At 25.3% G+C, this 18,461-nt stretch overlaps 1 protein-coding gene across 1 annotated transcript in view; it reads right to left on the reverse strand.

The window, feature by feature from the left end:
- Positions 1-18,461, reverse strand: part of LOC100166719 (lysosome membrane protein 2) — a 43,063-nt gene that overhangs the window by 15,457 nt on the left and 9,145 nt on the right. The window contains exon 2 of the mRNA XM_003244686.4: positions 6,245-6,583. Within this exon, the coding sequence (XP_003244734.1) occupies positions 6,245-6,440 (196 nt within the window). The 5' untranslated portion in view covers positions 6,441-6,583. The remainder of the gene's footprint in view (positions 1-6,244; positions 6,584-18,461) is intronic.

The raw sequence follows: 18,461 nt of genomic DNA on the forward strand, positions 1-18,461 counted from the left end.
ACAAAAAAATAAAAAAATTAAAAAAAAAAAAAAAAAAAAAACACACATCATTAGAAAATCAATACATTCATCGTTCCACTCAGAATCTAAAATTGAAAATTAAAAATGACAGTGAACAGCTCAAAACGAGCCAAAATATTTTGAAAATTGTATTAAGTATAGGAATTGATAAAATAAACATATTGGGTAAATTTAGACAGCAGTCAGCAACTACCTACCACGTCCTCTATCAGATAATTAAAAGTAATATAATTTTTGAGACTCAAGTAACCGAGTTATTATATTTAAATTGTTTCAATCAAATTTAGTCGTATATATTTAATTTTAATTTATCCCGCATTATAATTTATAACCGAAGTATAATACATTTTAAGTACTATTATAAAATTTTAGAATAATACAATTCAATTTATCAATCATTTTACATTTTTTTTTCGTTATGTTCGGGAGTAGCCGTAGTTCGGACGTCTATTTGGCAGACTTTCTATTTGAGCACCCGTAGGTTTCTGCCATGCCCGGTTTAGGGATGGCGGTATCGCAGCCTAGACAGTTGCCTGCCCAGAGAGCGATGCCGCCTGTAGCCGGGATTCGAACCGGCGATGGTGCGCGTTACAACCGACGCCGTTGTCCACTCGGCTACATTTTACATTTAAAAATATTAACTTTGACTAAAATTATAATTAGGTAAATTTTAATGTACTCAAATACTCAATAATTATAAATCATCATTATCACCTAATGGCTAAATGAGCACAAATATTTTTCTCTATGGTAAACAGATACACGTTTTGTAGAACATAATTATAAACCTTTAAAAAGTAATTTAACGAATACTTGTATATTTTATGTTTTTATTATGTACGACCTATCTAGTATAAATTATCAATGCATATACAGATAAGGACCTAAATCAAGAAAATTATGATGAATAGCGTTTTTCGAACGGACAACTATCGATTAGGGAAATCGCAGCGTCAAATTTAAATATAGGTGGTACTTATAGGTTGTAATGTAGTATTATAAAATAACAAAATAATAATAACAGTAAAAAGTTACTAAAACCTAATAATTTATACTATTATAGATATAGATCTTGGATATTAAGCATCAAATTTGTATTCAACTTTCAACCTATGTTATTAAAAATAAAAAATATAAATATGATACTCGGAGGAGACTAATTTAAATCATTTAAAATTAAAACAATTTAAAATATAAATTTGTGATTTATATAGACATTTTTTAAATACCTAATACTAATTTTACATAACACTTATAATTTCAAATGAATCATAAAAAAGGAAAAAATATTTAGGTACTGCTAGTCTGCGTCCTCCTAATTGACTGAATATACTCATGCCATGAAGTTTCATTACTTTCATTAATGGGTGTATTCTTCACACAAGTATAAATAACTTCCTATTCAACACATCACTTTCGATTAGTGTATACATTTTAACTTGCAGGTTGTGGAATAAATTTATAATCAAAGGCGCAAATAAGGGGGGGGGGAGCTTTGGAGACATTTCCTAATTTTTTTAAGCTTTTTTTAATTAACATAATATAGTGATTGACTTATCCTCAAATTTACAATTCACAACATTATTTATGTTTTTCCAAGGTACTTTTTGATAGGTTTAACTTTAAGAGGACATTGCACCTGCATGTGTTCTCTTGTCTTACAAATGTACAACATAGCAAAAACTGTTTTGGGCGGGAAAGAACCGAAAACGTTACAGTCATAACTAAGAAAGGAAATCTTCACCATATAAAAAGGAGAACTTTGGCTGTGCAATATCGTTTTTATTTTTTCGTTATTAGAACATCAAAAAAAGTTATTAAAGTTTGAAAACATAAATAATAATAGTTTTTGAAATAATAAGAACTTTTTTTCGTTAAATGATATCAAAAATATAAAAACGATATTGCACAGCCAAATTTATCCTTTATATGAAGTGAAAATGTCGTTTCTTAGTTATGACTGTAGCCTTCTTGGTTCTTTTCTGCGCCAAAACCTTTTATGCCGTACGTGTGTAAGACGGAGACAACATATGCGGGTGCGACGTCCTCTTAAGCGTTATAAGTTTGTTAAATAAAAATAATAATGATGATGCGAAAAATATTTATAAAAAAACCTATGGATAACACATATGTATAACTTTGTTACCTTTAAAGATGACAAATGGTCAATTTACTTTAATATTACAGTAAATATATTGCTATTGATTAAAAATAACTGAACGTAATCAAATATTGGTTAATAATAATTTACTGGAGTTGAACACAGGTCAATCTATAAAAAAAATAGTTTACCAAATTAATAGTTATGATTTATGAACAATTAATAACAATTAATTCGTAATGGAAAATGTACTGGAGTTTAGTACAGGCCAATCTACGACTATAGTTTTCCAAATTAATAATATAATACAAAACATTTATATAATCCACGAACAATTCATTAATTTAATTTAATTTAGATCCACGACACAATGTTTTTTATGTCAAGTATGTCTGCATATGAGCACGTAGAATCTATATGAAGATATTAATAAAATATATATCTTGGAGTCTTGGAGCCAATAAAACAATCTTCGGTACTAATTCAAGGTTCTGCATTTTTATTTATAAAATGTAATAATTATTATCGTATTAACGAACAATTGCAATTAATTAATACTATAATAGAATACATAGGGTATATAACTATTAACTATGTATTAATTGATCTTGACGGACTGAAGTCAATAAGTCATGACTTTCTCCGAAACGTTACAATCATCGGTGGTCATGATACGGTATATAAGACGTAATGTATAGAACGATACTACCGTGCTTTTATTGGTGCTAAATGCTAATAGAATACCAAGATATGATTTTAGAAGAGTTGTGACTGACCAGATCAACAGATAATGTGACAATGATTCCTTGTGATGGAATGAATGGGTTGAAAAGTGAATCGACCGACAAGGGAAGGATACGTTTTTGGTCGAAAACGGCTATGCCTTTTTCTATATACTAGGCATAGAGCAATGGATGAAGTCCTTTCTGCTCTTACCTACTATAGATTTAAATTGGACATTTTTAAAAAAATTAATAAATTTAAGTCAATAAGCAAGCATATTGTTCCTCTAATGACTATAGTTATTTTTTTTTAAATCAAAAAATATTAACCGTAAGGACTTGTTATTTATTATTTTCATACGCAATGCAATTTTAAATATATTTAGACTAATTTTAAACTACTAATTTATGTACCACGGTACTATGTATGGTTCATCGGTATTAACCAAACATATAACTCGATAACAATTGACAATTATAATTCATAATTAGATAATATATGTAATGGTTAACATTTGTTTAACTTACTATATTACTGATAAATAATAATTGTGATACAAATAAAATATTAAATATCATTATTTCGAAGTAGATGATGACAAACCATCTCCAATCAAAATAATTTTTTGTGTGCATTGATTATCATCGAATTCGAATATTGAACACATTCATTACAATTTACAGTGACCTAATCAATGACCATGTACACTTAAAGATTAGGTACTGTATACAGCAGAGTGACTTTCCCAGTTTTTGATTTATTAACATTTGCAGAAGAAAAATCTTTCTCGAAATATAAAATTAAAATGTAATAAAATCTAAAAAAGTAAAGTCAATCAATAACAATTAGTTAAACATTTTGCTATGAATACAAATTATGTAAAAAATATTTTTAATATTTTTCAAGTTAATAGGTGTACAGTGTACACTATATTAAATATTTATATACTAAAAATCATATTTTGTAGGTAATAATTTTAATGAAAATAGTTAGTCTTAATCAATATTATTAGAATTAGGTATAATACTGAATAATAATATTTTAAAAACCATTTTCGGCGATGTCAATGGAATCTATACGATGAAATCTCTTCTATCATTTTTCATTAAGTCAGGATTATCCCAGTAAAATATTTAAATAATAATTAAAGGGTTAGATCGTTAGAATCACTGTACGCGTACCGAAAAAACTGGTTTTGAAACAGAAATATTTTTTAAATAGGTATTTTAGAAGCAAAAACTTATGTTTTGAGAATAGTTACTTAAGGTTTTGATAAATTCGATTTGTTATTTTTTATTAATCACATGTATAAAATATTATAAAATCAGTATTATCGGAAATAGACATTTTTAATTTTCTAGTACTGGAACCGACATTTTTTTCTAAGATATAGTACCTCAATCTGAACCAAAGTTCTTTTTTTTTCTAGGAACCGTACCAAAACTGACACCAAACAAATCATAAAAGTTCCAACCCCTGTAGGAAATTATTTTTAAAAAAAAATGTATAGTAGATATTTCTAACTAAATAATAGTTTACATTTTCATAAACACCTTCATATGTACCTAATTATTCATTATAATATTATTTTTGTTGCATTAAGTATTTATACTTTAAAGTATACCTATTAGTACAAAATATATAGGTACTATATTACCAGTATATATGAAGGGGGGGTAGCAGTTCCCCCAAAAAAAATTAACACGTCACTGTATATTACAAAGTGCGTGGGAGGGGGTTTGATTATAATAACACCATAATCCCAAACTATTTTCGTTTATTAGTTTCATACTTCAATAAATATATTATTATTATTAACGAACAAACGTTTAAAAATATTAACCTAACTAAACAATACTGATGGCGTGTTACTGTATATTTTAGATAATAAGAAGTACTGAATAATTATGAATCGTAACCCTCTTTTTATCTAACACTTATTATAGTAATAATTGCTTATTAACTACGTATACGTGATGACATTATTTTTATTTATTCATCGAACATGCCGTATACTTTCAAAAATACAAAAATCTTTTAACATTTATATAGGTAATATGCAAACGTAATACTGCGTAAGTAGCAGGTACGAGGTACCTTGTACCTACATACTAATTTGAAAATTTGTAACAAGTGTCTTTTTAATTTTACAAACTATAAACACCCTCAACGATAACTAAAAATCTTCACACTTAGGCCATTATATCTTACTCCACAAAAAATAACCAGAAAAGATAATTAAATGGCTGTAGAATTTTGTTCATTTATAGGTTTAATAATATTAAGAAGTATAAAGAAATAATTTTAAGCATCAGGTTATAGTTTTCTTATCGTAATTTCTAATTAGTAATCAGTCATCACCAATTTGGCGATAATGTGTGAATATATATATAAATATAATTTTTTTCATTTATCGTATTTCAGTTCATATCGGTTATATCACAACATTCACAACAATTACTTATACAAATAGAAAATATGAAAATAATATATTAATTTAATTAATCTAAATTGTATATTATAATTTATAAACAATAAAACAGTATTTGTATGTATTTATACCCTATAGTCTATACAGGTATGATCTTCAATGATCTTAGAGCAATTGTTTTGTTCTAGTAAAAAGAGTGCCCAACACTTAAAACATAATATGTTAGGTATATATGTGACTGAATATTAATTTAACCATTTTATAATCTACGACTGCTTTAAAACTTGCGATGTTTTTTAGAAACTTAGTCACCATACAAGGTTAATTATATTGTATCCACATTCTACATGCTAATCATGAATTGAAAATAATAATAATTCTGATTTTTTTTTTATGATCATTTAATCAAATTACGATAAAATTTAACAATTCTACTAGTCACGACTATTATTAATTTTAACAAATAGGTGTACATGAAATTTTCTAATTATGATTTAAAAATCTTTTTATTTACCTATTTGCTTAATGTTACACACAATATAAATATTTATGTGTTCTTAAAATGTTTAATTCCACGAGTTGGAACATTCGAACTTATAATTTGAAACTATACCTATTTATAAACTAAACGTTATAAGTAATCAAAAATAGTTTTCAAATTAAATAATTTAATACATTTTTCCGTAAATGGGATGAATAGAAAAACTAGTAGAGTATTGGATGTAACAAATTGTACGTACAAACTGTTATTTTATTTAAATTTTACTTAATTACACGTGTTTATCACTTTATATAAATATGAGTAATTTAATCTGTTGATAATTATTTATTGGCTATTATAAAAATAAATTGGACAATTAAAAATATCAATCACGCGTCATCTTTATGTTCAAAAATATGTGTAATTATAAATAACCTCCTTTAAGTGCGTAAAAGTAAATTTACATGAAATTATATTAATTACTTACAATTACAATTCTTGGACGGTTTGGTCTTTGAGCTATTGGCCAATGTTGCTGTGGTCAGAAAATGTTTCATTTTGTTGATATATCCATCCTCATCATGTACAGCATCTCTGGCCTTGGGAACTTCAGTAGTAGCGACACGTTCCTCGACACGCGATTCCACCGGTGAATATTTCGAGCTTGGCGTTTCAGTGGGCATGTTGAGAAAATTTCAAGTTAAAAAAAATGCTTAGGAAGTGGATGAAATCACCGTTTGTGTGACACACTGAATAATCAAGCAGTACAGGGCCTGTTATTGTCGAAAGTCCATTGGGTGGTCCATGTAAACATTATAATCAGGCACTATACAAAAATGAAGAACTCTTAAACAAACTGAATTTTATTTACGTAGGTACGTTACGAAAAAGAACAATCAACACGTGTGTGTCATTTAAGGCGTTTAACCGTACACTGATCGGCATCCGTGTAGTTTATTACATGCAGATAGTGCACGCCCCGCTATAGTTCTTATCAAACCTGATAAAAGTTATGGTGACTCTTGAACTAACGACGCACACCAATGTTTTAATTGATCTGCCTATTTGAGGAGTTGGATACCTACTTTACGTTTTTGAACGCGCACTGCGGTCTGTGTAAGACCAACGTTGTATTCTAATTATTTATGAATTAATAATTTGCATCGTGTTTAATAACTAGACGGAGAGGTATAAATATATTAAAATTAGAACATCTAAACATTATATATACATATATTAATTTTATAAGAAATTGTATAAATTATTTTCAGGAAAAACATTCTGGAGATTTCGTCTTGTCAGTATCAAACAAATTTAAGATAGGAAATCATATCAGAGAATTTTTAAAAACAGTTAACATCCCTTATATAGTCCCTTATATTTAGTCTCTGAACAAACAAAAAGCATTGTTGTATTTCAATATAAGTACCTACCTACTTGCTTTGAGAAGCATGTATAAACGAGGCCCAAAACAATTGATAAGCAAATAACAATATTATTGTTTTAACCAATACAAATTGTTTTATACATAATATGAAATATTATTTGTGTTTACATTTCTTAAGTGAGATAAGACTCGGAATCTGGGCCATTGGCTGACAGTTATTTACTTATATATCAACATTTTTTTTTTTATGAAGATAATTATTGAACCTAATATTAAAAATGTAATAATGATAATAGTGTTTATTTTGAATATGTGTACACAATAAGTAACCATAAGTTATCTATACTAATTTCTTTTACAAATTTTAGGACTTCACAATTAACATGAAATATTATTTACAAGAATTCTAAAATAGTCAACATCCAATTTAAATAATCTAAAAAAACAGTAGTAAATTCTCTATTTTTAAATCATTACTTAGATTAAATGTTAAAACATATATATGTATTATACATATAATATATATATTACAATACATTAACTCTATTTCGATTTATATTTCCTTTATAACATTCTGAGTTCAATATCTAATCAAAGATTTTTCATTGTTTCCTCAATAGCAATAATAATTAATTATAGTAACTAATTATAAAACTAAACTAAATAGAGTCTGTAATTTTTTTTATATTATTAAATTCTATAAATCTTGCTTTAAATATTTTGGAGGGTTTCTTTTAGAATTACGATTGTGAGTTACCTGTATATAATTTTATACGCAGATTAAACAAATATAGAAACTTCTTTATTAGCTATAAATACGTGTGTATTGCTCTTTTAAAATGTATTTTTTTATTTTTTTATTTAATTTAACTATTAAAATATTACATTAATTTGTATCTATCTATAGTTTGAAATAAATTATTTTTTTTACAAAACCCGCAGCGTCTACTATTATTACAAAATTACCTAGTATTATTAATAATTCATAAAATAATTTTAAAAAGTATCTGAATTTCAATATACAATGTCTTATTAGTTATTATCAGGTAGGTACGTCGTACCTACATTATAGATTATATTATAATTGTTATAGATTAGAAATATGAGGCAATAAATCATAATCGACAAAAAAACACAATAAAATATTATTCATATTTTTTTACCTATCTACGTGTACAAAATTATTCACGCATTCATGCCCAATCTATAATCTATAATGCAATCTGATCAATGTAATATATAGGTACCTTCTCTAATCAACCACAATCCCTATACATAGCCTATATAATAGAAAATAATAATATTATTCGTTCAATCATATACCTACATTATTTGTAGATGATATAACCGTGTAGGTACGTTGGAAAATAGTAAAATACCCTCCTAATAGGACAAACCCTTAAGAGCAAACACATTGTAATTTCTCTATCGTGTTGAGTGTTTACTTGTGAAATGATTCACTACAGATGTACACCTCCTACCTAATTCTAAACAATGGATTGCTTTAGACACAAATGTTGTTTATTATTTACATTTATTTTTTATTTTTACTTTAATATTACTTAGTATTGCTCATTAGTTTTTAGCGATGCAACATTTGGTTCTAATCCAATATTGCATAATTAACTATGCATTTTCGTAGGTCACTCTGCACTCATAATAGTATTTTAAATAACATATTTATACAATTATATTGTATTAAAACTGTGCGAAGTCCAAATTCATTAATTTTTCTCAATACTAATAATATTGACCTAAATCATTAATATTAGTATTATTGTATTGAATTATTATAAAGTTATATACTCTAATCTAGACCTTGATTTAAGTAAATACCTATCTATACCTACATGCTCTATCCACATAATTATTTAATAACGAGTATGTAATAAAAAAAGTATCGTTCATAACCATCTTGGACATAGGTACCTAACTACCGATATTCGTGTATAACACTATAAAATATAATCAAAATCCGCCATGGTGTAAATAATAGTTTAAGACAGTTTAATAATTAAAATGAATAGTGATAAAAGATGATTATATCTGTCTATCCTAACTAAATTCAATCACTATTTGAAAACAACGCTCAATTCGTTCTAAATTTAGTAATATGACACACCATTTGAGGTGCCAACAAGGGAGTTTAGTTGCCAAGTTTAAAAAGACAAGACAAAAAGACTAAAATAAAAATGCCAAAACACCTAGACTGTGATTACACTGGTGAGATGTCACGGCCACTACATAAAAACGACTGCAATCTGAGAGTGAAGTACAATTTTAGAGGATGTCTAAAGTGAGATTAGTTTCAAAGTATGAAATTCAACAAATTAGATTTATAGATAAAAATATTATTTAATTTTTAATGAGATTTTATTCTTCAACAATGATACAGAAAATAACATTTTTCTTGTTAATATTAACTTCTGTTAAAGTTATTCATATTTCATTAAATTTGTAAATTGTATAACCTAGGCAGTAGGCACCTATGCAGTATCCTGTGTCCATAGGAAATGGGCATAGATATAATAAAAAATAACGCATAGGTACCTACGTTTTTAAATATTTTTCTCATAAAATGTAGGTATATTAGTTTTGACAAATTTACTCATAACTTTATTAATATTAATATCCTTTCATTTAGCTATGGATTATTTAAATGTGTAACATATTAAGTTATTAACTCAAATTTAAATAACATCATTAATATACAATATACACTTATACATAACTATATTTTATATCAATAATTTACAGATATACATATGTCAAAAATATTTAATTGTTTCACAGTTTAATCAAATTTAAAATTATTAATGCAATATATTATATAATAAATCATTATCATCACACAGTTTATAAACTTATATTAATTAATTATTTTGAATCCTTATAGTAAGCAATAAATGTAGATTTGACACAACACACAAAATACCTATTTTACACCTATCATATTGAATAAATAACAAAATTCAAATACTTATTAATTATTAGTTATGACCTATACATAAACTATAACAAATATGAACTGAAAATGTCAAAAACAAATACATCAAATATTAGATAGTAGATAAACATGTTTTTTCCACTTACATATTTAAAATTAATTATTATAATTGTAATATTTTTGTGATACTGATTTTATGCACTATGACATCTGTTTAAAATAATTAAATGTCATCCAATTAGTTAAATTTAGTATAGGTACAATTTATAAGAATTAGTTCATTATTTTAAAAGAACCAAAATAATAGAAAATATATAACAATGAATTGAGCACTATTTCATTGATTCACTGATTTACATTTAAATTCATTTTTCCATCTATTCAGTAATATTACATATTTATTAATATTTAAATAATAAGTACCTTATTTGTGTTGAAATTTTAGCCCATAGGCCATAAGTAAATAATCACAAAATAAGATTTTAAATTTACAAAATTCGGACATATTACAATGTAAGATTAAGTAGTATTAAATTAGGATAATATTGATCATTAAGACATAGGGGCAATATATGATAAAAGAAATTAAAATATTTTTTTTATGAGTATACATCCTGGTAAACTGGTATATTTACCATAAAAAATATTATTTAAATGAATAATCAAAAAAAATGGGCAAGTAGGTAACCGCTCTGCTGTACAAAGTTGCGAGTGTGCCTAGTAATTGAGTAAATCACTGCATAATGGACGTGTTAAACTTGAATTCAATAATAAATCATTGCATACAAAAAATGATTCTATAAGAGGAAACGGTCCTTCAGCCTATATGACTAAGTATATTTTATGATATATTGATATTAAATTAGTATACCTATTTTACAATTAGTCAAACGGTAGGTTGAATTAGTTTTTGCCAGAAAAATTTAATTTATTATATTATTGTGTTATAATATAATAGTATATATTATATATATAAATATATCATAAATCATTTTTATTAACTTTTGAATCAATACCGACTTACCGTAGTCCGTAGAACGGTGTGAATATATGTCTAGTATATTCTAATATAGGTTCGTGGTATAATAGTATAAATAAATTAGCAATAGTTTGAAATTGATCTAAAAACTATGAAAAATTTAATTGAGTAATTTAAATAGTAAGTAATAAAGGCATTAAGGGGACCGGTGCTAGTTTTTCAAATTGTCCACAATGTTCTAACAAATTTTAAAATTAAATTTTAGATTTTAGTTGTCACCTTAATTATAATACTTTTCCACTAATCTACTACATGATACCTATTTAGGGGGGGGGGGTGGTTGATACTTGATAGGGTGTATTATATAGAAAAAATAACTTCACGGGAATAATTCTCAGACCTTGTAGAATTGTCGGATTTTGATAAATATTTTTTTATCTGTTAGAAGAAGAATTCCTACAGCCTGCATTTAACTCCATTTTTTTAATTTTATTTCAAATAATGGTGTAATATAATTTATAAAAAACATTTGTGACTTTCTTATTCAATTTTTTCTTATATTTCCTTAATTTTTCTCAGAACCTAAAAACTACTTAAAATTATTTTAACAGTGTTTGAAGAGTTTATATAGCCATTATAGTATAGGTACTTATATTCTGAAAAAATGTTCTTCTGTTCAAAATATTAACTGTACCTAATGATGAATAACCATTTTGAACTGTAATAGTATAGGATTATATAATACATTTTTAAATTATTAATATAAGCAGAATAATATAGTTACAGACTTATACTTATGTAATGATATATAAACCAAGAGATGTGGCATTAACAGTTGACAATTTCAAATGTCTAGGTATACAAATTAAAAAAAAAAAAGGCGGGTAAGTCGTGGATGTCGCTCTGCTGTACAGTAGGTTACAAGTGGGTTACTGTAATGGATGGAATTAAATTTGAATCCAATGATATTATATCATTGTATACGAAAAACGATTCTGAACGGAGATGATTTGTCAGTCTAGGATATATTATTTTTAAAGAAAAACTTATGGAGAACCTTGTACCAAATTTTAAAAACTTAGTTATAAAAGAAAACATTTTTACGATTTTTCAACCACTAAATTACTTGCAAATTTTCGCAATTTTGACATATTTCGTATACATTTGAACTTTAAATGCTTATAAATAAAAATTGTGACAATGTATTCCTTTTATTTTGCAACTGCTATTGTAAAAATATGTTAGGAGCCTTGTATTAAATTTCCAAATCTTAGAATTAAAAAGAAAAACTTTTATGAATTTCTGTCTAAGATAATTTGAACATTGCCGTAATTTTTACGTATTTAGTCAAAATTTGAACTTTAAATGCTTATAAAAAAAAATTGTGCCTATGTATTTTTATAATTTTTGAATGGGAGTTAGAACAACATATGTGGACCCTTCTATTAAATTTTCAAGTATTTTGTCCCAGCTAATTTTTTTTTATCAACATTTATAAAAAAAAAATCAAAAAAAATCGATTATTTCAATTGCCTATAAATAGATTAAAAATTAGTGAAATATTTTGAAAATAAAACTATATAAAGAAAATGTCAATTTAAACAACTGGTAAAATTTTCAAGTGTCTACGACTCATACTTTTTGAATAATAACAAATATCAAAAATCGTTTGAAGCTAAACCGTTATTTAATGCGGTTTTGTAAAAATTTAAATTTCAAACACTCCTAAAAATTTTTTGTCTTAGTCCGGTTGAGTTTTTTTTACAGATATTTAAAGAAAAACTTATGGAGAACCTTGTACCAAATTTTAAAAGCTTAGTTATAAAAGAAAAAAATTTTACGATTTTTCAACCACAAAATTACTTGCAAATTTTCGCAATTTTGACATATTTCGTATAAATTTAAACTTTAAGCACTTATAAAAAAAAATTGTGACTAACGATTTTGGATTTTTTTTTATCACTGTGAGAACAACTTATAAGAAACCTTGTATTAAATTTTCAAAGTTTTCTATCCAACCAAAAATTTTTTATCGTTATTTTAAAAAAAAATACTTAGAAAAATTGAAAATTTCATTTGTCTATAAATAGCTCAAAAAAAGTCGAAACACTTTGAAAATTTAACCCTGTATAGACAACGCTAATATAAACATCTGTTGCAAATTTCAAGTGCTTACAATAATTATTTTTTGAGTTACAGTAAAATTAAGTTTTCGTTTTTGTCAAAAATTGGTTTTGCGTAAAAATTCGCGTTTTTCCGTTATTTTTTTAAGGTTTTTCCTGCCGCTTTTGAAAAGTATTGGGAAATTTTCCCTTTGGCCCCCCCAAAGTCCCAACTAGATTCCCTTTCCTTTCAGAAAAGGTCCAACTTTTGAAAATGAAACCATTTTTTTTGTTCCAAAAGTTGTGTTCGGCCCCAAAAAAAAAAAAAAAAAAAAAAAAAAAAAAAAAAAAAAAAAAAAAAAAAAACACATCATTGTAAAATCAATACATTCATCACTTCGTTCAGAATCTAAAAACGCTCAAAATTGTATAAGTTTTGAAGACATATTATAAAGTTTGAGATTAAAATATTGAACGACGGAGTTCGATGCGGCCAGTAGAATTATTTTTGAATTACAACAAAATAACAAATTTGATTTTACGTAAAATTTCCATTTTCCTTATTTTTTAATTTTTCACGATTATTTTAAAAATTACTGGGAATGATGACCTTTTGAAAGTACCAACTAGATCTAATTTTCTATCAGAAACCATCTTAAAGTGAAAGATTGTAGTATTTTTTCTGCTACGTAAATACAGTAAAAAAGAAACAAACATCATTGTACAATCATTACGACAATATAGGTACATTCATCGCTCCACTCAGAATCTAAAATCCTAATTATTTATTATACTTAGAATTTTATTATTCGAATAAAAAAAATCCAAACAGGGTATTATAATAAAGTTCACTGTTTATGGTAAATTAATATGTTTCTAAAAAATCTATAAATAAAAAAATCTATCAGACAAAATGCAAATTGTAAGACATACATGAGATGAAACTATGGACAGTATATTTCAATGGACAAAACTGTTCTCATTACTAAATAGTAAATAATATAGTCTTACAGACAAAATGAATTGGACACATGTCTCTTAGAAGCCAATTGTAAGCCATTAATAAATGAGTTCAGGGGACACGAGTTTAATATTTGAATTGGTACAACCTATATGATCATAAAACATGCCACTAAATTATCTTTTATCTTTTATTGCTTACTTGCTCTTTTATTGATTCATCTACATTCTATAATTATTTTAGTTCCATTATCTGTGCTTTATAAATAATATATATATAAGAAGCAAATTACCTTAAGTCAGTTAACATATTTGGTTATATTTTTTATTTAATAGGTACTTTTCTAAATTTCTTTGATATAATACTTAATTAAAAATAACGTCTAGAAATGTATTATAATTAAAATGTTCTATAAATTAAATGAAACACCTAATATTTTAATATAAGTACAAGCAAATTAACAAAAAATGTTCAAGAAATTGTATTAGTATTTGAGTAAGCAATATGCTAATTAACAATACATTTTTGCTCGTCGTTTATTCCGGTGAAACTAAAGTATATTGTTATCAGTTCTCTTCTAAACGCAGAACTAAAAATCAAGTACCGACACTTAACAGACATACACAAATTCAATTTTATAACAAAGATTGTAAATTTGTGTCAAAATCAATTTGTTTCAGCTTATTGTAAGACATAACTTTCTTAACTTAAGTATTCGACGTTTGAATTAAGAAATAATAATTAATTCTATTTTGAAACTTTAATTTCAAAATTCTTTTTCTTCGTACTTTGAGATCTTTGTTTTAAATTCTGAGCGGAGCAATGAATGTATTGATTTTATTATGATGTGTGTTTTTCTTATTTTTGTGTCATCACCGTTTGGGGTAGTAAAACTGCTTCGATGTTCTTCAACAGTATCTTGTTCGATGGGAGAGTGAATCTAGTTGGTGCATTCGGGAGATCAAAATTTAAAATTCTCAATTGTTTTCAAAAGCGCTAGGAAAAACAACATACAAATTAATGAAAAATATTCAGTTTCCAATTTTTTAATTTTTTTTCTATAAATGGCAATACAATTTTATTTGTTGAGTAAATAAGCTTAAAAATTGAATATAAGGATCCTCTAATATATTTTTACAATGAAATTTAGAAAATATTAAAACCTTAGTCCCAATTTTTTTTATAAGCTTTAAGTTCAAATCTTGACAAAACACGTAAAAATCACGAAAATTTGCAAATTATTTTGAATTTGAAATTCATAAAAAATTTCCTGTAATATATGATACCTCATAAGTTTGCAGTCTTCCTTTATTAAAAAAAAAGTTCACAAGAAAGTCAAATTAAATTTATATGAGCGTATGAAGTTCGTATTTTTAGAACATTGAATATTCTCATGTAACGATTTTCTTATTTTTTGTAATTCAAAAATGAAGAACTGTAGACTCGTGAAAATTTCACTAAATATTTATGTTTTCAGTTTCTATACAGCATAAAATTTTGAAAATATTTTTTTTGTCATTTTGAGCTGTTTTCAATTTCACGGCCATTTTCAGTTTTCAATTTTTTCAGTTTTTTTTTTTCTATAATTGTCAATAAAATTTTATTTGTTGTGTAAAAATGCGTCAAAATGTAATACAAGGCTCCTGATATATTATTATTAAAGTAGTCAAAAAGTATTAAAAATACAAAAGTTCGAATTTTGACGTAATTTCTCAAATTTCATATTTAATAATTATTTTGTAGTTAAAAATTTATGAAATGTTAAACTTTTATAGGAAAGGATTGAAAATTTAAAACAAGATTCCGCGTAAATAGGTTATACATAATATATATAAATTACTTTATTCACAATAATGTCATCAAATATACTTAGTAACCTATGAACATAAAAAATATGTTTTTCTCTTTTCAATATAAGACTTAATACATTTATATTTTTAAGACTGATTATAAAGGCATAAAAAAAAATTATATCTTAAAATTTTAGAGAGAGTAAGTGCATCACGTTATGTAAAATTATAACAAAATATAGTGAGCATTTTGTTTTAAAGCATTATTTATTTGAATAAGCTTATTGTTTACTGAGCTTAAAATTAATCTTAAGACGTCGATTCCAAGTAATAAAATGATTAATTAGTTAATAAAATATGATAGTAATTCTTTTTATTCCTTAAAATATTTAATTTATAGTAGGTAGAGGTAGGTAATACCTATTTTATTAAATGCAAAATAAGTACACTTATAAATAATATATTATTACTAATTATCAGATCCATTGATTAATATAGTTTTAATGCTTGATCATAAATGTATAATAATATATTGTTGTTTAGAAAATCTTGTATCATTTATATGTTTTTTTAGTGAAAGTAAAATATGCTATGTAAGATAATATCTAATATATTATATTTAAATTCGTTTTGTGAAATAGTGAAATTTAATACAAAGTTTTATTTTACACATTTTATTAATTTAAGGTACATATTTAAGAATTTTTAGTTTAGTACCTACTACCTATATAATATCATTTGAAACTATAGATATATTATTGCAAAGTTTCATATCGTTAGGTACCTACTGTATTCTTTCATTTTAGAACATTTTTGGTAATCATATTAATTGCCCATCATATAATATTACGATTTAGGAACATTTTTATCGTAATAATTTCCAAATCTTGATTATAATATATTAAATACCGTTGTTTTTATTAATGAAATATACTGTTTGCAGTCTACATATTATGTTGAAGTTTAAAATGTATACTTTGACTTTATTATTGTTTTGGAACGTGTTCACGTTAAATATCATAATAAAATATGAATTGCTTAATCTTAAATAGGTACCTAACCTTTGTATTTAAAAGCGATTACAGTACATACATTATATAATATACATATATGGGTAGTATAATATAGTATATAATAATATGTTTACGAATTAATTTATTATAATATTAAAAGACGCATTTGTATATTGCGTAAATTTCCATTGAAGATTGTAAAGAAACGATAGATAAGACTAAAAAATATTTTTAAAATGAAGAAAAATTTTAATTCGATATAAACAATTAAAGAAAATAGAAAATCTATTTTTACAACAATATAACTAAGACCGAGATAAAATGATCAATGATTGGTGGTAGGTATACCTATCGTTTTGGTAATTACTAATTAATTAAATAACGGGTTTTGAATACTTTTTGAATTTACTTAAAACAATGAATATATTTCTTATACTTAATTTGTATAAGTTTTATATTTTTATATTAATAATTGTAAGTTGTATATTTGTGTTCATCTGTCCACATCAGTCATTATAATTGTACACCATGATATTAAGTGGTATCTAAATATTAAATTATATAATTGATAATAGTATTATATTCAATTTAGGTTTTAATTTGCATTATTTATAACTACAATTTCGAAATTTAATTCGCTATTTCATAATTTAACCACACATTAAATACAATTGTAGTTCTGTACTAAATGTATTATTCTAACTAGGGCAGGTTTGATAACGAATATTACATTTTTAGACTTACAAAATTAATTTTGATAAATGATCATGTTCATATTATAAAAATAAACGTTTATTTTTATTTTCTAGTTTTAATAATGAATAAACAAATATATTTTTTGAATAATTTATTAACATAGTACAAGTGTACAACTAAATACCTGCTGTACTTATTTCAATATTTATTATTCTATGATATCATAACGTTAAAAAATGCACTTTGTTGAGCTTGTTATTAGTCATAACTCATGAAGCTATTAAACTAGGTACCACTATACTTCTTTTTTACGATTTTTACGTATTGGAGTGTCTGGGTTAAAAATTATATCAAAATATAACACGTTTGAGTACAGAATTTTTTACTTAAAGAATAGTGACTCGTTTGCGACCAACTAGATTATGAAATTTACAATCTTGACTCGTTCACAGATAATAATATGCAAATACACCTATTAATACTTATCATCCCGAGACACCGAATGACGTCAAAAGTTTTCATCGTCATTTTACATGCACATGCACTTAGTCATTGAAACAATACTATACCAGTTCAATTAAAATCAAGCCTAAAATTAAATTCAGTAAAAAAAAAATATTATTAATATTCAGAGAAAAGATAAGAATTATGTAACAAATACATGAATCGTTTGAAATATTTAAAACTGATTGCCAGAACAATAAATTAGTATGGACAGAGAAAAACCTGTTATGTGCCAAACCTGCGGAAAACCTCTTACAGTCAAGCGCCTCCTATTGTCTACTTTCGAACGAAACCATATATAGATACCAGAAAAAGCCTAGAAATG

Source organism: Acyrthosiphon pisum, chromosome A2, assembly GCF_005508785.2.
Source record: "Acyrthosiphon pisum isolate AL4f chromosome A2, pea_aphid_22Mar2018_4r6ur, whole genome shotgun sequence".
Taxonomy (NCBI): domain Eukaryota; kingdom Metazoa; phylum Arthropoda; class Insecta; order Hemiptera; family Aphididae; genus Acyrthosiphon; species Acyrthosiphon pisum.